Source organism: Motacilla alba, chromosome 6 (genome assembly GCF_015832195.1).
Source record: "Motacilla alba alba isolate MOTALB_02 chromosome 6, Motacilla_alba_V1.0_pri, whole genome shotgun sequence".
NCBI lineage: Eukaryota > Metazoa > Chordata > Aves > Passeriformes > Motacillidae > Motacilla > Motacilla alba.
In genome coordinates, this window is record NC_052021.1 from 21,931,739 (window position 1) to 21,957,997 (window position 26,259).

The window sequence follows — 26,259 nt, forward strand, 5'->3', positions numbered from 1 at the left end:
GAGAACTGCAGTTACAAGTGAGTGACTGTGAGTGGTGTTCACATCACAGGCAGCTGAACCCCACTGTGTGCTCGCAGGCCACACCCGTGTGCCCGCTCAGGCATTCAGATAGGAGGCAGCAACAGGAGTGCTTTGTATCATCCTTCACGGACCCTGTGACCATGCTTGCTAGAGTTGGAATGAATCTCTGTACAGGGATCTTCATCCTGTAAACCCCCTCTGCCACCCTGGTGCTCTTCAGACCAGGTATTCCTGGCCGTTCCCGTCAGTGCTTTTTTCTGTCTCTGTGGTGCTCTGCCTTCCTGACTGTCAGACCTCCTGAAGATTCACCATACTCTTCCCCTGCACTTAAAATTGCATTTGATTCCCTTTCAAATGGTCCCAACTATGCACACCTTCACCTTCTGGAAATTGCTTTTACTTTGGCCTGCCTTTGGGTTCACCAACCCATTTTCCCCCTTCTTTCTTTCAGAGAGAGTGTGGGTACTCTCTGAGGGTAGTAGTAGTTGCTTTCATCTTGTATCTAAAATGTACTTCGTTTTCCTGAAATAAGGTGTCTCCTTTAGGTTTCAGGGTAACTCATTTCTTGTTCAGATTATTCCTGGAAACACAGACCTGGAAGTATTGTGTGTTAGCAGGGGTGTATGATACCTTTCCTTTGTAGGTGTGAACAGTCTCACCCCAGTCTAAATTAGTTGTGTTTGGGCAGCAAAGGTAACAAAGTGGTGCATGCTCTGTGGTCACTGCCTGGGACGCCCATGAAGAGGGTGCATGTGGCAATTTGCTTCAGCACAGCGTATAAAACTGGCACAGCAATTTCATCACTTGCTGGCAGATTTGTCAGTACCTGGCAGGGCAGCTCCTGGAGGAGGATGCTCTTGGTGAGCCACAGGGTGTGCAGTCTCTGGTATGGTAGCATGGCTCTAGGTACCTCCTGCACTTTGCTAAACATTAGGTCATCTAATGTGTTACATTAACACCCCACCTATGCTGCACACCACGTGGCTTCCATCTCGTACAGCCCCGACTTTGGATGGTCAGTCCTGGAGTCCATCCCGTTTGGATAAGGCATTGGCCAGCCTGAGGTTTGCTAGAAACAGAAACCTAGTTTGATGTATGTCAGGCTCTGTGGTACCAGGAGGTGGGGCTGTGCCAGAGACTTTTTGACATTTTATGATCAAGAGGTGTAACATTTTTAGCCTGAGAGACTTTTCCCTCCCTTAAATGGTGTTTCTCTGTGTGTGCCCTGCTGAGTTCGTTTTTCTTCCCCAGCCGTGCTCAGCGTTGTGTTTGTTATCTGGAGATGTGTTTCTCTGCACACGTCTGATTCCAGGGCAGGTACCAAGATGTAAGGTTTCATGCTCAGTCTATCCAGTAGGCCTGCTTCTCCTTTTGCTGTTGGGTTTTTCCTAGCAAGCAATCTGTTCAGCCTGTCCTTTCAACTGCCTCACATGTGCCGGGGACCAGTTGGGTCTGCGGAATGGGACAACAGGAAACACTGGTCTCCAGGAAAACAGGCTTGAGCAGCTCCTCTTTGGAGCAAAGGCATGGGTTGTTGTCTGTACAAAACCTCTTCTGGCGCTGAGTGTGTAGAAACCTGACTTGCCTGCTGTCCTGGAGCCTGGTATTGGAGCCTTACATCAGTGTCGAGTCCTGCTCTTGTTTCAGTGAGAGATGCTGCAGGCGCTGTCTCACAGCGTGAACCCAGAGGCTGTTTTGGGAGCTCCTTGCTGGTGCTCCAGTATGAGTTTAGTGGGCTAATGTGGAGCCTCCTCATCTGCAGGGTGATCCTCAACTGCCTCTCACCCTGAAGCCACAGAGCCAGCTTTGGACAGCCTGGGTGGCACAGACATTGCTGTAGCTGCCCCCTGGCAAATGTGCTGTCAGGGAAGAGTCCAGCAGAAAAAGAGGAGTTACTCACAGCTGGCGTTCTCAAAGATGTGTTGGCCCAAGTGCACAGCTTCTCACCCCTGCACCCCAGCCTTTTGTAGACTTTTGTAGCCCTTTCATGGCTGAGAAGAGACCAAAGGACACTTTGTGTGTCCCCGTGTGGCCCGTGGGAGGGAGAGGGGAAGGGGACTACATTTGCGTGCTATAGGTAGAGCATCAAAGAAGTGTCTGAGCTAAAGTGTGTATGGACAACACATTTAAAAATACTCTTTTAATTGATGAAATACTCTTAATTGGTGGTAAGTTGCTTCCTTCCATTTTATCACTTTTTTTTTTTAAGAGGATACCATTTGGAAAAGCGTCCAATTACAACAAAAAATTTATGAAGCATGTTTCTTAAGCCTTCTGTACTAGTCAGAGGATTTGGCAGTATAGTGTGGGAAATTTCACATCATGCTGTGTCATGCTGGCATTCTGTGTGTTCTTTCGGTGTTGGATCCATTCCTTTTGGTACCATTCAGGCATCCGCAGGTACCCAACACCGTATCTAAGCCTCAAAATTCGTCTGGCCATGGGAACATATTTTCACCCTTGCTCAGTCCTTGCTGCCCAAGTGTCTTCTAGGATGCCATGCTGTTAGAACACACCTGAGTGGAAAGGAAGATAATAATGACCCGAGGATATGTTAAATGGCCTGAGGATTTGTTTATGTGGTTACACATAGGCTGGAGCTGACTCCAGCTAGTGCTGCTGTTCCCACTCTCCTGCCCCTTCTGGCATATTCCTCTCCTCTTCCATGCCTGGCGCCTGAGTTTGTGTGGTGAGTTAGTTCAGGGATCTCAGCTGACCAAAACCTGGCGGTGGAGATGTGATTGCACTTCAGCTCGCTCAGCTGCCAAACTGACCAATGCCCAGGCATTGGTGACCAGGCAGAGGTGTAGAGGACTGTGCTGGCAAAGGAAAGCCTGCATTGAAGGCAGATGGTATTGCAGCAGCCTCAGTCTCAGTCACATTAAATCCTTCAAATCTATGTCCTGAAAGCAGGAAATCTCACCTCGTGTTTCTTTGCCATCAGAAGGATTGGTCCCCATGCTTTCTTTATGATCTGTGCACTATTCTGCTGCTTCCCTTGTGCTGGCTCTGGCACATTTCTGATCCTCTGCTGAGCCAGCAGAAACTTATTTCAAGTAAAAAAAAAAAAGAAAAAAAAGGCAACATCTTTACTGTGAATTTGGTAAGCAGGATTATGAGGATGATCATGGGGTATGAGGATACCTGAGCCAGAGAAAAGGAATGATGTTGCCATGTGTCTGGGAGTGTCCCTTTGCCTCTGCCAGCTCCTAAAACTGCAGTAGATGTTTCTGAATGGAGAACCATCCTGTTGTCCCGGTAAAACCAAACAAACGAATTTTCCTTTATTCAAGGAATCATCTTCTGTTTCTGGTAACCCAGGGCCCCTTTTCTGTCTGCTTTGTGTCCCTCAGCAGTTTAGACATCTGTCCTTTCAGAGCTTGAAGAGGAAATAGTTGTTTTTTTCACCCTCCAAGTGTTTCAAACACAGCCCCTTAGAGAGGGCTGTAGCATTGCAGGCATAGCAAGGATCCCCAAGATGGGAAGATCCTCTGATGTCCTTTGGACTTGTGGGATTTGCCAGACCTGGGGCTGCTCTGTGCCTCAGCATGAGCTCTGAGGCAGCCTCCTGCTCCCAAGCTCCCAGGCACCACAACTGCAGGGAAGGAGCTACAACCTGCTCTGCCTCTATGAGGAGTCCCAGAGCTTAGTTGTTTCCTTAGAAATTAAAGTAAAAAAAAAGCCAAACCAGGCTGTAGAAATCACATTACACAAGATAAGGGAGCCTGAGCAGGAGATACTTACAAATATTGCCTGTTTATCTCCACTTTTTCTTTTTAAAATAAAAACTGTTCTGCTATAATCATGCATGAAAAGTGCTTTAATAACTGCAGGAAATGGTGCAGTCAAACAATTAACTTCTGATTTGTTAGCTATTTGCTTGTTTATTGGTGAGATAAAAAGATTTCTGTGGTTATGTATTTAATTGTTTATAATAAGCATCCTAAATTCTATTTTAAAATAGCATATTTTTGTTAGTTTCACACTTCTTTCCATGCTGCATCTACTTGGTATGAATTAAAAGTGATTCATGCAAAATTACATGTGCATGGAAAGATGTGACTTTTTGTACAACTATCCATTCTAAATTAGCAGCTGGCATTCAGGGAAAATGTTCTGAATTTATTATGGATTGGTCTCTGAATGCATTTAGGTAAGTAAAAAATGGATCTAATGATAGGGATATTAGAAAATAATTGGAAACAACCACTGAGAGCATTCTTATGCTATAAGTAAACTAGGTGCTGACACACTAATCAGTGTAAAGGATATATATGTGAGGAATAGATGATGGAAGTGATCAAAGTCATATCTTTCAGTCATAAAGATTTTTCATCTTGGAAAAAATGACAGAGATTGTGACAAATGCTATGAGCTTGGGGTCACACAGAGAAGACAATTTGGGAATGATTATTTCCTTGTTTTCATGACACGAGATAGGGAGCATCCAGTGGAATTATTACTTATACAATGAACAAATATTACTTTTTTAATATAGTGGGAAATAACTTCTGGAACTCATTGTCAGGGATTTTTTCCCAGCTAAAATAAAGGAATGATACTAATGTGTCACAAATTTTCCCATTAAAGACAGACATGATGAGGATGCAGTTTGTGGCTTGAGAAATCTTCTGTCTTTCTAAATAAATCTTATGTTCCCAATTTCACAATCACTGGGCATTTTTTAACAATTCCAGAAGACAAACCTATTTTTAAAAGCTTTTAAAATTCGTTGATTAAACAGTAGGTATTTTACGAGTTTAGCAATGTGAAAATTGTAAGACTTTTGCCTGGTCACTCGTTAAACATCTATTTAATTTTGGTACTAACATAATTTTCTAATATTCCATTTTGTAGAAAGAAGTGTTCAGCTTTTGTTAGAATGAAATCGAGGGGTTTTTTCCCTTTTGAATTCGCTTTTCAAGACTGGAAATCTGAAGCAAACACTCCCCTGAGGAGGATGGCCAAACTCAGCTTGTTCTGGTGCTCTGGCAGTGACTCTCACTCTTGCTGGAGTGGCGATTGCTGTGGGCAGTGCTCACTTTCACACGCAGACACAGAAAGATGAGTTACTTCTCTTTACCCTTCTGTCACACCTCCCTCTGGCAGTAACCACATCTCTCTGCCCTGTCCTTCCTCCTCCCATCTTCCAGGTGCTCAGCTGCAGTAGTCTGTGTCTGCTCCACGACTCCAGCAGCTCCTGGAATGGAATTGCCTATGGGCAGATGGTGGCATGAGCCATGGGAATGTCACCTGCACACAGGACACGCTGACCATGTGTAAATTCTCGGCCAGCGAAGCTCACTCGCTCTGAGCCAGGGAACCCCGGCTCTGGCTGGGAGCTGTCTCTGCGGGCTGTGCCCCATCCTCGAGGTCTCTCAGCCTGGAGCTTCTCTGCCCTGTGGGAAATGCTCGCTGGAACCCCTTGGTGCAGGTGACTCACAGGGAGGGGCTGGCAGAGCTCAGCTAGCCCCGGGATGCCCGGGAAAGAGCATCGCCGCGATTGTGCCACTCCTGAAGGGTGTTTTCTAACTCCTTCTTCACCATTTCCCTGCTAGTTTCGGTCACCTCCACGGGCGGCGCGCAGGAAATTGCAGGACATACCCTGAGGCGGGCCGGGGGTGGGTGCGGGCACTCGGGACAGACCGGCCTCCGCCAAGCAGCCTGCTCCGGCCGGACCCCGCGGCCCGGCGAGGGGAGAGCCCCTGCGGGCTCCCGCAGCTCCGCCGCTCCCGGCGGGCCGCGACCGGCGCGGGCCCGAGGCGGTCCCGAGGCGGGCGCTCCCGGCGCCGGGGCTGCGGTCGGCGCGGCGGTGCCGCCGGCAGCCGCAGCTCACCTGGCCGCCACACGGGTGTGCTCCCGCCATTCCGCTCGGCGCCGCCGGGCCCGGCACCGCGCCGCCGCCGCCGCGGGACCCGCGCCCGCCGCCCCGGAGCGCCGCGCCCGCGGGGTCCGGCCGTGCGGCGGGGGGCAGCCTGAGCTGGCCAGGGTACTGAGCCGGGCCCCGGGGGCACGGCCCCGGCCGGCCGCCTTCGCTAAACATTTGGCATCCTCTGGGGCTCTCACATCTGGAGTTCTTCTTTCGCACTCCTGGCAGGAGCTGCTCCGTCCCGTGCTCTGCTGAGCAGTTTATCGCTTTTTCTTTTTTATTTTTTCTTTTTTTGTTTCTTTCTTTTTTTTTTTTTAATTTTTTTTATTTATTTTTTTTACTCGAGGCTCAGGAAGGCAGTGAGTGCCCTTCTCCTGCCCACTTGGAGCTGCCCTGTCTGGAGCCTCCAGGGTACCATCCTCCTTCTTGGCTTCTGTGCATCTGTCTTTTTTCTGTCTCTTCCTTTTAAGATTTGAAAGCTGTGAACTCTTTGCTGTTCGTGTCTCTCGGGTTGTTCTTGCTGAGAATCCCCCTAGGCCTTCAGAAGCTGTGGTCTGCCACCCTCTTCCCTCAGTGCTGCTGCTTCAGCAGAGTGGTGCAGAGGTGCCTTTGCCTCCTCCCCTGCACTGAGCACAGCCCGGTGGAGTCGGAAGGACCAGGCACTGAGTTCCTTGGTGAGCTCCATGTCCCAGACATCTGCCCACAGTTTAAGCTGGAGTTATAATGACTGTGGGGTCCACCTCCATCTTTAGGTCTTGGGAAAGTTTCTTGGGTCCCTCACCAATCTCAGAAGACAGGACCTTGGATGTCTTGCCTCTGCTTCCTGAGTGTCTGCAGTGGCAGCTCTCAGAACTCCACAAAGATAACTATCAGAGTGCTCTGACTTCTGTGCCCTGCATGCCTTCCCCACACTCTTCCAGAGATTTGTCTGCATGTGACTTGACATCCTTGTGGTAATCCCTGTCACAGCAGCTTTATCAAAATGCTGCTCCTGCTCTTCATTCCTGGGCCTGCCCTCTGTCCCCAGGCCCTGCTGACAGTGCATGCGGAACCATCCCTGTGGTTCCCAAAGATGGATGTCACATAGGACCCACTGCCATGGTCCCCTGCACCCTCTAAGGTCCCGGGCCAGTGGTTCCTCCACACAGGTCCACATTTTCCCTGGTTTGGGGTTTAGAAGTCATCCATTCCTTTGAGGAAACAAACTTGTTTTGACCCAGCCAGGACACCCTTACAGCGGTTTAAAGAGAATTGCAGACAGCATGTTGACCATCTACTTTCAAACCTGTCTGCTTCTCAGTATTCTCCTCCTTCAGGGCCTCTCTGATGTGTTTGTCTTCATTTTTCCTTGGGAGTGGGGGGTGTACAGCTCTTGCCTTCAGTTCTGTAGGAAGGCAAATCCATCACCCAGAAGGTCATGGGCTCTAGGTTATTCCAGCAATGGTAGCAATAGTCTTTCTCGTATGGGACAGATGCAAGGTTGTGTTTCTCAGTCTTCAGTTTCCAAATATTTCCCACAACAGGGGTTCAGGATTTTACCATTCATTAGTTGGGCAAAGGTTGGGTAGCCCAAGTTCCACTCAGTGCCTACCCAAGAGAATGTGTACTGAAGCACACAGTGGAGGGGTCCGTGCTCATTAGCTGCAGAGGAACATCAGTCCCTCCTCTTGGTGCACCTCATGATGCCTTTGCACTGGATGCAGAACTATTGAACCATATTTTCATGGTATCTGGATGCTGCCCAGTATCCACGCCTGAGTATGCTAGCTGTGGGTGGAGGAGAGAGCTCACATGGCTAACTACAGACCAGGGGAACTTTAATGACATTGCTGCTCTGAGCAGTCTGTTTCAGACAGGCTTTAGAGAAGCTCCACTCATCCCAAACTACACAGAAAAGGGGTAGAACACAGCCTGGGCAAGAAAGTGTTGTGTCTCCAGGATGAGGCTCAGAGACAGGAAGATAATGTGGGTTCCAGTCCTCCTCCACGTGTTTGGAGGCAGTTCCCTGCCAGCCCAAGACATAGCAGAGCTTTGAACCTAAGTTTGCTGAACCTGAGAAACAGGAGCATGACTTTTGGAAGCAACTTTGGTGTTTCTCGATGTGCATAACAATAAAGGAGCTAGATAGTGTGTGTGGAGCAAGGTGTGACTCTCTTCTGACAACGAGCTTCTTCAGCAGCTTTTAGCTAGATGGGAATTGAACCAAGCAAAGATCAGCCTTGTGAGGCAAAGTGTCCTTATGCAATGTGGTGGAAGAATTCCAGCTTCAATCCTTGCTTATCAGAGCTGGCCGCCTGAGGTTTTGTAAGAATTAGACACAGCATCTGGTGCCTGTGGATCTGAACATGTTACAGAGTTTATTAAAGTCATGAGGGACCTAGCAAGGACTAGCTTGCACCACTCACCTTCTGCTTAGATTGCCAGATCTTACTTGATTTTTGTTCTGCCTTGCTACTCCATCATTCCCTTTCCCCAGCAGGTGAGTAGTTCTAGGGTAGGGAATATAATATTCTTGTCTCATAATATGGCTTAGAAAACGCTCATATGAAGAAGAAACAATTGTTAAACAATCCTTCTGCCTCCTGAATGTCAGGCATTAGAAGGATACAGACACTTGTTCAAAGAGTCATAAGCCATGCTGACCTGTGATAGCTGCAGTGAGGATAAACAAGGTGAGAACAAGCCTTCTTCATCACCTCTTTGACAGGCAAGGTTAAGTGGAAGCCAGGGGTTGCTGGAATGGGATTTAGTCTTTTCTCATTATTTAGTGTCAAATACACATGTAACAGAGTTGTAATGTAAATGTCGGGAGACTTTTGCAATCTCCTTCAAGGGAGGGGTCAGCATTGTAAGAGAGAAACAGCTAGGCAGGTAAAGGATGGAAGGGTCTGTAGGTTCTGTGAGCATTCAGCTCGAGCTTTGTGTGGGAGAAAAGGAGACTTGGGCTGGGGAGGGTCATTTGATAGGTGGATCCAAGGGGTTTGGATCCCTTTGTTGGGTTGCTCTTGCTGAGTGATTGTGTGACTGTCATATGGGCTGCAGCTGATCCAAGCATCTGGCGAAAATGAAAGCTGAGGTTTGGCCATCTCCCTCTTTTCTTTCCCTTTTGCTGTAGACATTGTTCGCAGCGACATTGCCCTGGATAAGCAGAAAGGCTGTAAGATCGCCCAGCATCCTGACATAATGTTGGAGCTACAGAGGGAAAAGGCAGCTCAGATGCACTTGGTTTTGTTAAAGGAGCAGTTTTCAAACACATACAGCAACCTCACACTAACAGGTAAGGCTGCAAGACCTCTGGAGCTGGGTCTAGTTCTTGCTAACTCACAGGTGTGTCAAAACCCTCGGGTTCCTCGCCTCTGTGTGAATCAGCATCTCTCTGGCTGCCTCTGTTTCCTACCAAGGTTACTGGGTATCGGGAGGGAAAGGACCAGCAGGAACTGGAGGTGGACTCATAAGGCCTCTGCAGCTGGCACCTATGCAAACACTCCAGATTTGGTGCCCCTGAACAGAACATTTTCTACAGTCTGACCTAAGCAGAATACCACGGCATGTGAAGTGCTGGAGAAATCTCCCTGCTAACTGTTCACGTCGATGGGGCTGCAGCAATTACTAAATTTGGAGTCCTTTAAGCTGCAGCTGATTTTTTTCTTTCCAGAGCATGCACTTTGTGTGAACCCAGTAAATATTAAAGAGCAAATATAAAGGGATAATGGCCTAGACAGAGATGAGAGGATACTCTTTTTCTGGCAACTGTTTGTATTATCCAGGGAATAGAATCTCGATGGAGGAGACTGCCACATTTTGGATACACATTTAATGGTGCTTGTAAAGGACTCATGTCTTCAGGCAGTGAGTGGGCAGAAGGATGGTATCCCAGCAGCCAAGAGGGTCCTCTCATATCTCTTCTCGTTATCACTGCAGCTGGATGAACCGCAGACGATGGGAAGGAGGAAGAGACTAATAAATCAAACGAGACCCCATTCTCCTCTTGACAGGTCCCTTTCCTGTGAAAGGCAGGCAGGCATCTTATTTTTAAAGGAGAGAGGGCCCTGTGCTCTGTCTGGGGAGGAGATGGCAAAACCCGTGGTGGCCCTCCCCTGCTGCTGGGCTGGGAGAGGCAAACCAGTCCTGCACAACCTCCCCCACCCTGCTGCCACCCCTGCTTCAGTGCCCTGCCCCTGCCTTGAAGCCAGCACGGGTCTGCATCCTCACCAGTGAGCTCTGCCTCTCCTGGGGACATCAGCTGTGTTGGAGCTCTCGGGGACCCCACGGAGGTGGGATGGTGACACCAGCACTGTTGAAAGGCTCAGCCCAGGGGGTCACTGGATATCGGGGCCCTAAGTGTAGCTGAATCGCATCATTCCTGAAGGCCCAGTATTTAAATGGGATCCTCAGAGCCGTTTCTCATTCTCTGTAACGTAATCCACTTGGCTGTTTATTCCCAGTACAACTGCTGGAATCAACATTGTCAGCTTTTCCCCTGACAACTTGCTTACTTTCCACTAAACAAACTTCCCTCGAGAAGTGAAGCTGCTCTCCCCTATCCTCCTTCCCTTGCTGCTTCAAAAGCTCTCTGGCATTGCTCACATTTTTTACAGAACCTGCAGAGCAGAGGTGCTACCTGGTTATCAGCTTAGCTCTTAGCCTTTCCAAGTGTGTTTACAGGATAGTTCAGAAGGTTTTAGCTCTAACTCTCCAGGGTGGAGAGAGCAATTTCACCAGAATATTACCCAAAGAACTATTTTAATGTTCTTTAACTCCCTTTGAATGTGAGCAGAGCAACTTCATAATTGTTATGAAGTTTAATCTTTTATTTCATAGACATAGTCTGAGAACATGGTTTCTAGACAGCTAAGCATAATATTTAACTGGAACTCTACTAACTTGTGTAAATATTTCCCTTCTCTGTGATGGATCTGGTGTTTGGGGTGGGTAGAGGGGGTTGTACATCTGTTGCAGAAGGACATTTCTTACCTTCAAAATTCAATCAGACAGAGTTTGCTTGAGGACTTCTTTTTGTTCTGCACAGTGGGTTGGTACAGCGCTATAGGCAGTCCCCAGGTCATGAGGCAAGGTGCAGGAGCAAGAATGCAGATGTGGTTTAGGGAGTCCTTAGTGAAGGGCTGAGTTTGCAGGGATGGAGTATCCATGGGATCTTTGAGAGCAGGGTTTCCCCTGGGGTCTGTATGGAGGAGTCACTTGGCCTCATGCAGTGCATGTACTGTGGATGATCCCCAGCGTCCAGCCCAGACTGCAGCAATATCCAACATTGAACCCCACACCTCTGGGTGACAGGGCTCCTAGTACTGCTGGTTCTTCAGTTGTACCCAAAAAATGTACATGGACTATCTTGCCCAAAGAGAACATGAGAATAAAGGTGCTTTATGATGGGAGAGCTCCTCTAGGAGAGCTTGAGGGTAGAAATACTACTGTGTGGTGTTTTCATTCCCATATCACTACCACTACCACTCTAGTGATCTGGATAAAAAGTCCCATTCCCTTCCTCCTCCTCGTCACAGGTAATATAGTCACATGAACAATTTGAAAGACTTTCAGGCCTCCCACTCTGCCTGCAAGTGTGGGCAATGGATTCTGCCAACAAACTTTCAAGCAGTACCCTCATGGGTTTAGGAATGAAAGCTCTTAGAGTGCATGGCGTGAATCTGCAGTCTCTGTGGCATCAATGTAAGCTGAGGGCTTTTCCAAATCTATTCACCAGTTGCACATTATTCCCAGAGTGTTCCTTATTTCAGGCATCAGGCAGGGCTGTGTTGTACTGGGATTCGAGCTGCTCACAGCAGCAGGTACTTCCAAGGTAAGAGGGTGTCTTAAAATGAAATGTGTGTTTTTGTGCTAAGACACAACTGAGACTGAGTGAAACCAGGCAGTCTTTCTGGCTCTCACTCCTCCAGGAACACATGTGAGACTCTGGCTTAGACCACTTTGGTTTCTCTCGCCGAGCCTTCCTCGGCTCCTGTCTGCAGGCTTTCTCTTGCATCTTGCCTCTGCTTTCTGTATGTGATCTTTCCAGGCTTACTGAGCCTGCCTCCCTGACATGAGCAATTGCCTTTGATCTGTGACTGTGCTATTTAAATGCTGTAAAATATTTTGAGGTTTATTAATCTTTGCTGTTTCCCCCGCGGTGCTCAGGGATGGGTATCTCGTTTCACAGATCAGCATCTCTCGTGCTCCTGGGTCAGTCTGTGGTAGAGTGGGGGGAGTGCACAGCGCTGCCTGCTCTGCTCTGGGAACCAGCTCCCTGAGCTCAGCCTGCCCTGGGACAAGGCAGGAGGAGGAATCTTTCCCTAGAAACACTTCTTTGCTCCTTCACCCTTCACAGAGCAAGCAGCGATTCTTTTTATGTTTTGTATCAGCTGGGCTAGAAGCTGCAATTGGCACAGCAGGGTCCCGTCCTTTGCAGGTCTCAGAAGAAATGTTCAGGTGACAGGAAGGTCATTTTGGAGCCCTGGAACCGGGTGGAGGTGGGGGGGCTGGGAAGCACAACGCTGGGCTGGCAGCAGGTGAGGTGTGAGGACCTGCCCCGGGCAGTGAGACACTGTGTGCATGCAGATCTTGGAGTGAGCTTGTGGGCAGTGGGGCAGCATCAGCCTTCAACAGACTAAATCCAAGCTCTTCCACCTGTGGTGCCCCTTTGGGTTGGGGCAGTGTACTGCATTTGTAGCTTAAGAGACTGGACACCCACAGGTTTCTGCACTGTTCCCAAGTAAAGCCTGTTAAGCCTGTGGAGGAGGGAACTGTTCAGGTCCATAGACACATGAAAAACTGGCCCCTCCTGTACTCACATGAAGTGTTAATTGTAACTGAGGCTTTCCAAGAAACAATCATGGACTACAAATTTCCCTTTAGGATTCCCCATCCAGAGAAAACAAAATAGTGCCCCACTGCTCATTTTGAAATATGGAGAAACAACTTTCTGCTGTACCTTCTGCCTGAAACTGTGGCACAGATTACTTCACTGCATCAAGAGACTGATGATGAGAGCTCTCTGGCCTGTCCTGCCATGCCACATCTGCCCTGAGAAGCCAGTGAGGAGACTGGAAGGTGTGTGGTGGGAGCTCTCCATCCTGTAATATCATAGAGCCTCTAAAAGCAGTGATAAAGGGGGCAGACCCTTGTCACACAGCTTTTAATGCTGCCAGGTGACCCTCTGTGGTCACACCCTGCTGAGGGCGTTATCAGTGTCACTCCCCACTACACTGAGAGAGACTTGAAGGAACTAAACTAGGATGGAACTGATAGGAACAGAGCTGAGAGCTGCTGAAGAGGGCATTTCACTGTCTGTGTCCAACACTGCAATCAGGTCTTTTACACTGGCATCCCACTGCCCCATCACTAAAGCGATAGCCTGAACTGTGCCATAACAGCAGATGTGATCTCTCTGGGAGGTTTTTCCTTGAAAAAGTCTATTTTTGGAGATGCTAGCAGCCATGCAGAGACCCTCTTTGCCCAAGGTAAATGGTTTGGGGGTGTGTGGTGGTGATGACAGAGTGCACACCCACTTTTCTCAAGGGGGATGTGTAATGTGGCATGAGTGGAATAAAGCAGGGTCGGGCAGCAGAGTTTACGGGCAGCAGAGTTTATGTGAGGCTACTGCAGAACACACGTGTGGGAGGCACAGAGCAGGGACAAGGGCTGTGTGTCTGTGAGAAGAGCTTGCTAGTGAGATACCGTCCCACAGAAATAGGGTTTCTCTTCTCCCCAAAGACGGTGAGAATCCCAGTTGGACTTGTCCTTTGGCAGGGAATCACAGGACTCAGGTTGAGCACCTGTGACGTGTGGGTTTCCTGCACTTGTGAACCTCCTCTGGTGGTTTTGTGATTCCTGCTGAATGCTGTGGCTCTGGGAGACAGTGGTCTTTGAGCAGGACGTGTCTGTAGGGCCTGAGGCCATCCCATGGAGTGCTGGGTCTGAGAGAACTGTGGCTCAGAGGCTGCCCTTGCAAGAGGGCGTGTGTAGGAAGCAGGGCATGGGGTTGGGTGTGCTTTTGGTGCCTGTGCTGCCAGGCAGTAAGGCCACTCCGGTTATTTTTGCTGGAATTCTCCTCAGATGGGTTTTATCCCCCATCTACACCTAACTGCATGGGACTGGAGGGTGGGCCACCTCTTGAGATGGTACCTGACAGGGCTGTGGCAAAGGTAAGTACAGCTTCCTTGCCTTTTTGGCATCTTGTTTGGCATCAGAAAGCTCAATGTCCCACGGTCTGCACAGCAGTGATATGTATCATAGCTGTTTTACTGGCTGCTGCACAGGGGTGGTCTGCACTGCTCTCCAGCTTTCCTTCAAGGAGAGTGTGCCCTGTGGCTCTGTTACAGGCCTGGGAGTGTCTTTTGGCTCAAGCTCTCTGCCCTTCTGTCCATCACAGACCCTTACATCACACACATTATCCACAGCATTGTACAAAATAGATCTAGAAAGGACCTCAAGAGGGCATCTTCTAGCCTTTTCCATGGCAAATCTGCACCTGGTCTCTGCTTGGGGAAAAGCGTCTGGGAAGAGACAATATCTTCTGTGTGACCAGTTGGTACACTTGGAAAGTCAGTCAGACTCTGGGGGGCTTGAACCCCTTTCTTTCTTCAAAGAAAATAAGAAGCATTCAAAGCTAAAACCACAGCGAAAAGAGTTACCTGGAAGTTGTCACCTTGAATAGCACAGCTGGGGTGCTGGTGGAGAAGGCCTGTCAGCAAAGGGAACACAATAATGTCATCAAGGCCTGAGGGAAAGAGGGGGAGAGAGCTGCTGTGAAACACTGGAGGCTTTCCTGGGAGGAAGGGACCAGGAAAACTGTAACGTCATTAAATCAGTATCTGCACCGAGCCCACAGTTAATGACAGCAGAGGTGCCAGCCTTTTGAGGATAGTTTGCAGGTGTCTTCTGAGATCTTGGGATCAGATCCAATGGAATAGTGCTGGGAAAAATAAATCTTGGAAAACCATCTCGGGTAACTGAGTGTTTTTGTGCCATTATCTGTTGTTTATATGAGCTCATTCTGAAACAAAGTGGCTGTTTGTTTTTACTACACAGCCTTCTGAGGGTGTTGGCTGTAGCTGAAATATATTGTGTTCCTGGGCATGTCCATGTAAAGCCTGCAGGCTGTTGGGGCTCAGCTGCCAGGCACCAGCATTGCCCAGGTTGTAGGGACATCACTCTTGACTGATTCAAACGAGGTGGCTTTGTCCTTATTTTAAAGCCTCCTGTGATGGCAGTGATGTACCCTCCCTCTGCAGTCAGGGCGTAATTAGCTGTATCAGCATGGAGTTGGTATTTTTAAAATCTCTTGCTTCAGTTTAAGCCCATGATGGCATGTCCTCTCCCCGTGGACATGGAGAACAGCTTACAGCACTCCTTTTCTCTTTGCAGAAATCTTTTACATATTTGAGGCTTGTTATCATGTTTCCCTGAAGACTTTTGCTCTCTGCACTGAACAACTGCCTTTCATTTGCTCTTTTCTCATGTCCATTTTATTTTCAAGCTGAATGACACATGCGTAGCTGATTCTGCATCTTGAGATCCCTTTCAACCCTCTACAATTTTTTTGTGGCTCTGGGTTTTGTTGGGGTCCCTTGGGCTCTCTCCACTGGGTCTGGGATGTTTTTTAAGTGCATTGCCTTGAAACGAGACCAGTATTGTAGCTGAGGCCTTTCTTGACTGAGAAAAGCAGCAGGGTTATTTCATGTACCTGGTGCGTGACACTTCTGTCTGTATAATCATGGATTTTTTTCCTACAATATTGCTTGCTCATGCCTGCAATTTTGTGTACCATTTCCCAACCAGCTGTGCATTTCCCACATGGAATTTCATCTTGACACTATTTTCCTAATTTTCTAATTAAAATGTTATGCAAAACTGGAGGTAAAGCCTTGAGAAAGTAAAGGTACAGAACATCTGTTGCCTCTATCTCACTCACGAGACCTTGCTGCTCCATCAAAGAGAAGTCAGGTTGCCTTCACATGGCAGGGCTATTACTTCCAGCCCTTCCTTGCAGATGGATTGCCTGATGATTTCTTTCAAAAATTTTCCAGCAATTGAAGTTATGTTGGCTGGCCTGCAATTTCCTTGGTTTTTCAGCCTGTTGAACATAGCCACTATATTTGCCCTTTTCTGATCTCTTAGAACCTCATTCGTCTTCCAGGAATTCCTACAGATAGTTGCTGACGGACTTCCACCTATTTTAAAACATCAGACTTCTGTAGTTTTCATTCTGCTAAGGTGCTACTATACATTACCCTTCTACTCTGATTCTTTTAATTGCATTAACTTTGTGGTCCTCATGTTATCCTTCTTTTCATGAAGTTTGAACCAAAAAAAGCATTAAGCATTCCTGCTTTAACTCTGTGAGTTGTTGACTATTGCGAAATTCTGTCCCAATTTTTACTTCTTTGCTTCCTGAGACAGCTGTGAGCCAAACCCCTGGGATCCCCTGCCTTCTCTTACCCTAATTAGTAGTTTCACAACTCGTTTTGTGCTGACAGCATGTGTGTGTGTGAGAGAGGTCATGAAGGTGAATCTCTTTTTCAGGCGACACCCTCTAGTCTGTTAAGCCGCACTTTGGCTTTCTCATTATCTGATTTGGTTATTGCTCTTGTAACTGTGGGAAATATGGCTTCTTGTGACGTGTTCAGGATTTATTAAATTCAATTTACTGTCATTTAACTAGCCACACAAGCAAGAGAAGATATTTTATAAATTGCGAATCTTAAAATTAGCAGTTATACATACATTATAATATGTAATGTCATTACCAGAACCAGCCAGTTCTGGGTGCTGTGTAGAGAATAAAGAAAACACATAAACCTAACAGAAAACAGATTTTGGTGGAAGAGGGGGAGGGCTGACACGCACTAATAGCTTTGGAAGGGCTTGTGGCTTGTTCAGTGTCATAAAGCAATCTATTAACCTTTTCTCCCTCCTCAGGAGGTGCTGAACTCTTTGGTCTGTCTCTTCCCACTGATGTAGTTATCAAATGTCTCCTGGTAACCGCTGGCAGTCACTGCTGGGAGCAGTTTCTGTGGAGCACCGGGCTCCTTCGCTCTGTCCCTCTCTCCTGGTGCTGTTCCTTTGTGCTCATCCACTTCAGCCTGATGGAGTTGCCATTTCTCCTTTGCAAGCTTCAAGCCACAGAGGAATCTGTGAATTACCCCAATCGTACCCCTGCGTTAAGATAATTTACATCTGTTCCCTTATCTTGCTGTGTGTTTACAAAACACTGTCTTTCCCAAACTCCCTTTTCACTTGGAGCAAAATCTCACTTGCCAGCCCTCTCAGATTACTGAAGCCTCTGTCCTTACAAAGCACTGTTTTTATTCTGCCACTATTTCCCGTTCTTTCTCAAACAAGTACAAACACTCGTTTTGGGCTTCCCTGCCTGTGGTGTTTTCCACCTTCATGGCTTTCCCCAGTTTTTTCTCTGCTGGTGAGAATCAAACCTCAAGGAGACTTCCCAGTTTTCTTCCTGTCGCTTCTTTCTCAATTTTTTTTTTGTTTTTGTCGGTGCATTCCAGGGACTTGAAGCAAGGCAGCGTCTGATGTCTTCCTTTCCCAGCAAATGTGTGGGCAGTTAAAGGTCCCTAATTACCAGCAGGTTCTGTGTTTCAGATGCTCCCAATAAGCCTATGCTTTCAATCTCCCTGATTTTGTAGCCTAAAGCAGACCCCCCAGTGTGCCAGTGTCTGGGCTCCTTCCAGTCTTACATTACACGGCATAAGATATACATACCTACCTTTATACCTGCCTTTTGTACTGCTGAGTTTCACCCCCTGCTTTTATGCTGGGCCCCAAGATCATCCAGAGCTTCTTGTGTGATGTTTCTCATCCTCAGCTGGGCTAATGTTCCTTTTTCTCTTTGCCATCACCGTGCCTAACTCCGACTTTCAACCTCTGGAGCTTGCTTTGCCTCTGACCAGCAGGTCAGAAACCCCTTCTCCTCCTACACTAACATAATGCCTACAGGCAGCAGTCAAACCTTGTGGATTTTTCTTTCAAAAGCTGCATAGATTTGGCTCCTCAAGCTTCACTTTGCCAAAGTCCTGTCATACCTCCTCCTTGGTCCTGTGGCCATGCAGGACAGACTTTCCCATCCTGGAGGTACAAGCCCTATATTGTTTTTCTGTACGTGTGTTATCTTGTGCTTGGCTGAATTAAAGCCCGCTTGGTTGGATGGTGGCCATTTAGCCATACAAATTGGATCACAGGATAAATGAAGGCTGCTTTGTTCGTTATTTACTAACCTTCATTTGTGCTATCTGCAAGCTGCCTCTAAGGATCTTGTATTTATCTGAATGATTGGTGAAAACACTGCGTCCTGTGGGATGGGAAGCAAACAATGGATAGGTTTTTGTCTCATTAGCCACTTCTGTCCATCTACTTATGGCAAATTACTTCTATTAATGCACGTTCTTAAATCAAGTTGTAACACCAGTTAGACAGGACTTGATTCTGTACAACATATGCTGGCTGGTAATTAGCTGAGACATGAATATAATGAATTATTGGTAGATTCTCATATTATCTTTTAATTACTCTGTCAATTTCTGCTGTCAGCCTGACTGGCTGTTGGTCTCTAGGTCAGCAAGCCCTCCCAAAGCACCAGCATGGGGTTAGGGCTCACCTACCCTTCTAGAATTACTTGGCATTCCAAGATTTATTAAAAATTAGCACAGACGGGTCAGAGATCTCCTTAGTGCACTTGGAGGTGCAAATTATCCAGGGTGGGTGATTTAATAGTGTTTATCTAAAGCAGATGTTATCTAATTCATGTCTTGGTCATCAGCAAATGGTGATGTATATAATCCTCTTATGATTAATTCATCATCATATTTTTTCATAAATATAGAGTGCTTATATGTATATTTTCGTAGTTACACTGATAATTTTACCATGTGCACAAAATAGCACAGCTATGTCTCTTCCTTTTCCTTCTTTTCTCTATATTTAAATTTCCACTCATAACTCAGCAAGGCATGAATTTTTTCATCATGCTTTTTAAATACTGTATTAATTTTCTATACTTTGTAATTTGCAGTTGGTTGCTATTTCTTTGGCATTACAATCATGGGTTATATTATCTCCTGTCATTGCTATCTATACCACTGCATAAGGATGGGTTTCCTGCCAAAATCCCCTTCCAGCATGGTGGTGGAATATGCTGACTTTAGCCATCACCTAAAAGCAAAAAAAAACACCCCAACCAAAATCCCCTTCAAATATTCCTTTGGTTTCTTTTGTCCAGTATTTTCTTCCCAATAACTTAATTCGATGTTTTTTCAGCCTGGAGGTGTTGAAACGTCTTGTGTATGTATTTTTGCCTGGGATTGCAGTCCCACTAGCTTGGCTCCCATACAGACTCGGGGAAGGTAGATGCCTGTGTGGACAGAGCAAGAAACTCTGTGCCTGGTGACTTCTCAGCATTTTTAAAAACTTCTCTGGCAAATTGTGACATGGCAACCTTTTGCTGCAGTTGTAGGAGTATTGCTGGTTCCATCCCTCCAGCCACCATTCCTGTGTGTTGGCAGGGGTGGTATTTGCAAGCTGCTGGGGAGCTCACAGCCCGGGATCCGGGATGTGGGGCTGCAGTGTGCAGGATCCATCTGACAGACGGAAGCTTTGTGGCTGGGCTAACTGCTGGAGAGAACAGGAGGAGAGGGGAAAGGCGCGGCTGCTGAGCCTGGCTTGGCGGGGAGTGGTGGATAATCCCTGTGCTGGACCCTGGCTCCTGCCCCACGCTGCTCCGGGGGCACTGCCTGCTGCTGGGAACGCAGTTTGCTTCCCAGGGCTTCTCCGGTTGCTCGCTCTAACCCTTTTCCCATCTGTCCGTTCATTTATTATTTGCCCCTTTCCCTTGCTCTTTTCTTCGTTAGCTGGTTCCCAGTGCTCCTGGCTCTGGAAAGGGCTCTCTTATGGGGAACGCAAGGACAGCAGCAAATATTGTCGCACTGCTTCTCTGCCAGCCCTCCGTGCTGTGGCACACACAGTTAATTAAACTCTTTAACACTTTTTCCAAGTTAAGAAAAGGGTCAAAATCCTGTAAGTAAGAGGCCCTTGAGTCCTGTAGTCCCCCATGCAGTCCATGCTCTGCTTTTTCAGAGGCTCATACTGGGGATGGATCCATGGGGTTTGGAGAGTAACGTGAGAAGCTCTGGATGTGCAGGCTTTGTGCAGCTAAAAGTGGTGGGGGAAAAGTGAGGTTACAAGGTGTTCAAAAGAAAGTTTGGATCTCTCTTTACTTCATTAAGTTTTATATTGGATTGCTGTGCCAAGAGACACAATCATTGACTTTCTTAAAGAAATTAAAACCTCCGTGAGTTTAAATTTTCTTTTTTCCCTCTGATGAAAAGGTGGCAAAAACAAAGGTTTTGTAGAAGAAACTGAAACCATTCAAATATAATTCTATTAACTAATTAGGAGAACTCTGGAAATGGGACTGAGACTCGCAGGCCTTTTTTTTTTCCTCTCTTTGCTGGGGCACTCCAAGAATTGGATCACCTGGGGAAAGCATGTTTAAGAAATACCAGATGGTCTGTGCGATGCTCCAGCTGTGGACAATCACTCCCAGCCAGGCAATCTGCCTTGCTGTCGAAGCCCTCTAAAACTGTGCTGCCCATTTGTCATGCTTCTCCAATTGCAGCGCTCTGGATAGCTTCTTTTTTCCTTGTCTGGCTCTTCCTTTCCAGTTTTTATCACCCACCCCCTCCATGAGCTAATGTTGTAACATCCCTTCATTGGCTATAAATCCATTGAAGAGCCATATATAAAATATTACTTTGTTCGGGAAGATTGGGAAACATCTGTTTTTTACCCATAAGAGTCAGTCTCTACTTGTCTCATATGACGATGTGACTATTTATATATTTTTAAAGAAGAAGAAGTAGAGAAAATGGGAATCCTAGGAAAAAACTTAGTGGAGCCTCTAAAGAGAGGAAACTGATTCAGCCTTGGGATTTTCTGGAAGCTTTCTGGGGAGGTGGGGGGCGCACAGGCCAAGAAATTGCTCAGATGTCTGACAAAGTAGCAGTCATACCAACTGCAGAGGGTCCTTCTGGAAATATTTCAGTGTTGTATAAAACTTTCTAGGTGCTTCCCAACACATAGTTGCACAGGAAAACTGTGTCTCTAAACCATTATGTATTATCTACTACACATCACAGAAACCTGGGAACAGTGACAGTCCTTGGATTAGCAGCAGCCTGTAACCATAGGGGTCTACACACAGAGCAGAAAAGGTGTGTAGCTCTGGAGGCCTTGCATTTAGGCGGCTATGCCCCAAAATTTATGCACCTAATTTAGGTGATTATGCCACCAGGGCTTGCTGTCTGAGCCTACTGGCATGAATAGCATCTCTTCCAACCCGCTCAGCGCTAGTGCCCTGCTGAGCTGTCTGCTTTTCCTCACAATTACAGCACTCCATCTATGTCTCTGTCTCCTTGCCGGGCAAGGGCATTGCTATCTGTGAGTGCATGTGCGGGGACAACTGGCCCTGTCACCCCAAGGTGACAGGGATGCAAGAGCAGGATGCTGGGGCTCCGTTGTGCCTGCCACGGGGTGTGACAGGAGAGTTTGAATGGATGTAGGGCCGTGCAGTGGTGTGGAAGGGCTGTACAAGCAGCCAGGCAGGCTTGGGACACTTAGTTCATGCTGCTGGGGTGAGCTGTGGGGTAAGATACTCTGCCAGCTGAGCTGAGGTGACAGGAACAAGGAGCAAGTCTGTAAGGAAGGCGATTGGGAGCACAGAAGGGAGGATGCTCATTAGGGTGAGCTGGGTGGGGGGGAGGCTGCGCCTCCAGAAGGCTGCCGGTGGTGCTGTGTACCTTGCCTGCCAGGCAGGCACCCTGCCAGCTTCCGAGCCCCTCAGCACGCAAATATGGAAGAAGGAGGAGGAGACTTTGTTGTTTGCAGGTGGTGTCAGGGTTTGCCACAGCTGCTTTCTGTGCCTTGCAAGGCTGGCATAGAGGAATGAAATTCTAGAGCTGCTAATGGTTGATGGTGTTCCACATACAACTGTAGGATGTTTTGGGTTGGAAGGGGCCTTAAAGATGATCTAGTTTCACCCCCCTTGCTGTGGACAGGGACATCTTCCACTGGACCAGGTTATTTAAAGCCCTGTCACACAGGTCTCCCTCTTTCCTGGCTGGATTTGGTGCCTTCCCCTGCCCCTTTGCTGCCCAAACGTGCGACTCTCCTCTCCAGTCTCCTTTGCTCAGGGTCATGGATTGCTGTGTTGGTCTGGACTCAGCTCACCCATATGAGGTGAGAAATGCCCCAGAAGGGACCTCTTTCCTCCCTCTGCCAGCCAGCCTTGCACATCCCACATAAGCTCCAGGGTGGATGGCTGCCTGCTTTTCTCAGGCTGGCCAAAACCAAACTCCATGTGTGTCTCCCCTGCTGATCCCTCTCATGCCTTTCTGCAGGGCTGTGGTTGACAGCTGTGTCTTCCCTGTGGCCTCATAACACGCTCATGCTGCTCCTTCTCTCCTCTCCCACACGCTGGCTGCTGTGCTGCTGTCCCCTCCCACCACGCTGGAGCTCAGCCTATTCCGATGGTTATCCACCCTCATCTCCCCACAGCCTTGTGCCCTTCTGCTTGGCTCTTTCCTCTTCCAAAATCCTTCTCATTCTGCCTCCCATGGTGCTAATCGGGCCTTGAGCTCCCTTTTCTTCCCTCTGCTCTGTTCACTGCCCAGCTGTTTCTGAGCTGTGCTGCAGCCACCATGGGCGCTGGTAAAAGCTCCCCAAACCCCACCCCACACCCACCTCCACCTGGTGCGGGCCCCTTGTAACGCTAGTGACAAGTAAGAGGTTATTTTTCAATGGTAAGATATTAAACAGACAAAGCTGCTCTCTCTAGCAGCTGCCGGATCTTTGTCCTCTCTGTGCCAAAGCCTTTGGTTATCCCACATGGTGTGTCAGGTCTAAAATCTGCTGCTTGGCTTTGGCTTTGGCAAGCTCCTGTGACAGAGAGCTCTGTGCAGCTCTGAGCTTGGGACTGGCATCAGATTGTTTAACAGGTGAACTAAAGTTCATGTGCTTTGTTACTCAGTATAGATTTGGACTTCACAGGACTAAAAAAAATGTTAAATTTGAGGTGGAAACAGATAAATAAAAAGGATTTGGGATGTTGCAAATAGCTTGGTGAGCACAAGCCACAAGAGAAAAGCAGCAGCTGGGAGGACAGGTGCACCCAGAGCCCTCTAAGGGCCAGAGGGATGCTCTGACATTGGAAATGGTGTTGGGAGACAGTGCTGGGCACCCCGTCCAATTCCCATGCCCATTTTGGCCAAAATGCTATATAATTGGGAAAGATTCATAAAAGAGCAGTAAACATGACCAAATCCTGGAAATAAGGTGCTATAGATATGGTTTCACAAATATTCATCTACTTAAGAAAGATTAAAAAGAAACTTAATCATAATGTGCAAGTACCAACAAGAGGAAGAAAAAATTCAAAGGAAATACCTTGAAATATTAGAGAAGAAAGGAAAAAAAAGGAAACTATTATTTAGAACCCAGTGCAGGACAGCCTTGGAGAAATAATGTGCAGATTTATAATGCTGAGAATGGTCCTTTCTATCCTTATAACCTGTATAAATGTGCAACATGAGTGTTGTGCCTCGTAGAGAATAGGTGATGGCCGGAATTAAACAGTCCTGGAACCAAACTGAATTTGTTAGCTTTTGCTGATAAATGTGACCTTTCACTCGGCTGGAAGCAAAGCTGAGCTTGGACTATGGGCTCTGGTTCTCTTCCCATTACAATAGGAGGTGAATTTAGCCCCTGCCTGGCCTTGATGTGAAGTGTTTTGGTATAAGAAGAAAGATCAAGTTTAGGTCAGGGTTTTTTGGACAGAGGTGACTGAATTTAGGAAACCTCAGCTACATCTCCTCTCTACAACCACCCCCGGGGAGGAGCTGATGTGCTGACCAGGACAGCAGGGAGTCTTTGCTCCCCACCACCAAATCCTTCCCTGAAACAAGATCCAGAGACCAATTATCTGCAATGTGAGTGCTTCCCCAGGAGGAGCCTGTGTTTGATACAGTAGTCTTTATTTTCCTTCTTTATTTTAAAGCTTGTTCATTCCACCTCCCAAAAAAGATTCAGCTGGTATTTCATTGAATAACTTGACCTTGGGTGTCCAAAAGTTCATTTATGATCTTGCTGTATATAAATTTCCAGATATAGGGTTTTGACACAGAAATAGTCTTCCTTTGATAGAGTGTAACAAATTCAAGTTTCAGAAATTATCCTCTTGAGCCATCTCTGTGGTGTTTGGCATCATGACAAGTAATTAGTCAATCCTGAAATAGTCATCAAGCAGAGAAACAGCTTATTTTATATACTGTTTCTTAGAGAGTTAAATATTTCCACATATTCAGGCTCTGATTGGAGTCTTGGATCCTTTCCAAATGTTCAACCTGTAAAGATATTTGAGAACACCAGGACTTAGGCTCTTTCCAAAAAATGATAGATTTCACTTGAATTTTCACAAATGGAAAACCACAACTCCCCATGGCTGCAAAGAAGCAGCTGTCATACCAGGTATGGAGTATGAGAAAACACTTTCTAAAAGCTTCAGGGACTTCCCATTATCTGGAAGTTTTTAGTGCTCTTAAAATTCGCGAAGCAAACAGCGTTTCTTTTCCTGCACAGCGTTGCCTGAGATAATCGGCTGCACCTGTTTGGAAGCAGCGCTTCACGTTGTTCCCTGACACACACCCTTGCACGTGTTCCTGTTAATTTTTCCTAGAAACCCAAATGTCAACAAATTGGAGGCCAGCATTGCAACTCTGTTCAAAATCCCAAATTGGTGTTTCTGAGCACTTTGCCATGCAAAGTTGGTGTGATCTAAGTGGCTGAATCAACTTTGAAGATTTGAAGTTGAAATCCTGGGGTGTTGTGATGCAGGCAAAAATCTACTGAAGAAATCAAAAGCACCAAATCAACAGCTCCAAACCTAAAGTTCTGCATTCTGTTGTTGTTTCTGCTTTATTCTTGTGAAAACAAAAACAAAACCAAAAAAAGTGTGCAGTTTTCCAAATTGGTAATGGACTAATTTTGGGAAGGGTTAATTTTTGGTGTGATTCAGCACAGACATGCATGACGAGAATTTGGGAAATAAGGAGTTAAGTCATGATGATGTAAACCATTGTTTCACATTTAAAATAATAGCACTTGGATAATTCTGAAGTTGTGGCTTCTGCGTTTATTGGCTGTGAGGTTGCCAAAACATGTGTGTGCTGCTCTGAATTGGTAAATGATTCCTATTTATAGGACAGGTGTCTTCTGATGTCCCGAGTTCAGTGTGTTCTGTAATCCTAGATCCTGGTTTTGATCTATGTTTAATAATGTGTGACAGAAGGAGATAGGAACCTTGCAGACCAAATCAGGCTTGGAATGTTTTGAGTTTAGCTCTGCCCAGCTCTGTCCACTTGTAACGCAGGGTATCTTTCCATCAGTGTCTTGCCCTTCTAAAATTAAGTTTTTGGACTTCTCTTTTCTTCCTGAAACACATAGCCTTTGGACTCATTTACATGCAGCCTCTTGAGTGTGCCAGCCTCCTTCTTTTGTATTGACTCAAGAAAACAAATTGCTTTCTCACATATTTTTAACACAGCTTTTCTAATGCAGAAACCGCAGTGAGGCAGTGCTGCAGGGAGGGATGTGGTGGCAGGAACAGCGTCAAGGTGTATGTGATGGCAGCCATGAAAATAAACCCTTGTGTTTACACCAGCATCTAATTTAAACTGCTTCACAGCTGTTGGTTTGGGCTATGCAGTGTCACTGAAAAAGGGTTGGATTAGTTGCAATTAGTTATGTAACTGTCAAAACCACTCTTTTTCATTATCTTGCAAGCTGCTGGTTGAAATGAACTGAAAATCATGGAATCATGGAATGCTTTATGTTGGAACAGACCTTTTAAAGGTCATCTCGTCCAATCCACCTGTCATGGGCAGGGATACTTTCCACTAAACCAGGTTGCTCAGAGCCCCATCCAACCTAGCCATGATTACCTTTTGGGATGGGGCATCCACAATTTCTCCGGCCAAACTGTGCCAGTGTCTCAGCAGCCTGATTGTAAATGCATGGTTATTACGTTGCTGATGCATCTGCTCTGGTCACTATATTGCATTTTTAAAAGAAATTTTTAAAAATACTTAAAAATGTGACCAAGCTCCTCTTCTACAGAGGAGTGCAGCTGGAGGATCAAAAGAGACACAGGTTGGTGACAGAAGGGAGAGAAATGCAGATTCATGGGCAGGGAATCTCTTAAGATGCCAAATTCAAGGGAAGAGCAGCAATGGCAGGGACCAGGATGGCGGGACAGATGGGGTTTCCTGCCATGTCCACTACCCCACCACCCT

General features: G+C 46.9%; 1 protein-coding gene across 7 annotated transcripts in view; it reads left to right on the top strand.

Moving 5' to 3' along the window:
* Positions 1-26,259, top strand: part of HPSE2 (heparanase 2 (inactive)) — a 106,315-nt gene that overhangs the window by 4,011 nt on the left and 76,045 nt on the right. Inside the window, exon 3 of one of the 7 annotated variants that reach the window (XM_038141171.1) lies at positions 9,006-9,167. The exons of the other annotated variants lie outside the window; for them this stretch is intronic. Within the exon in view, the coding sequence (XP_037997099.1) occupies positions 9,006-9,167 (162 nt within the window). The remainder of the gene's footprint in view (positions 1-9,005; positions 9,168-26,259) is intronic. 7 annotated transcript variants of the gene reach the window in all.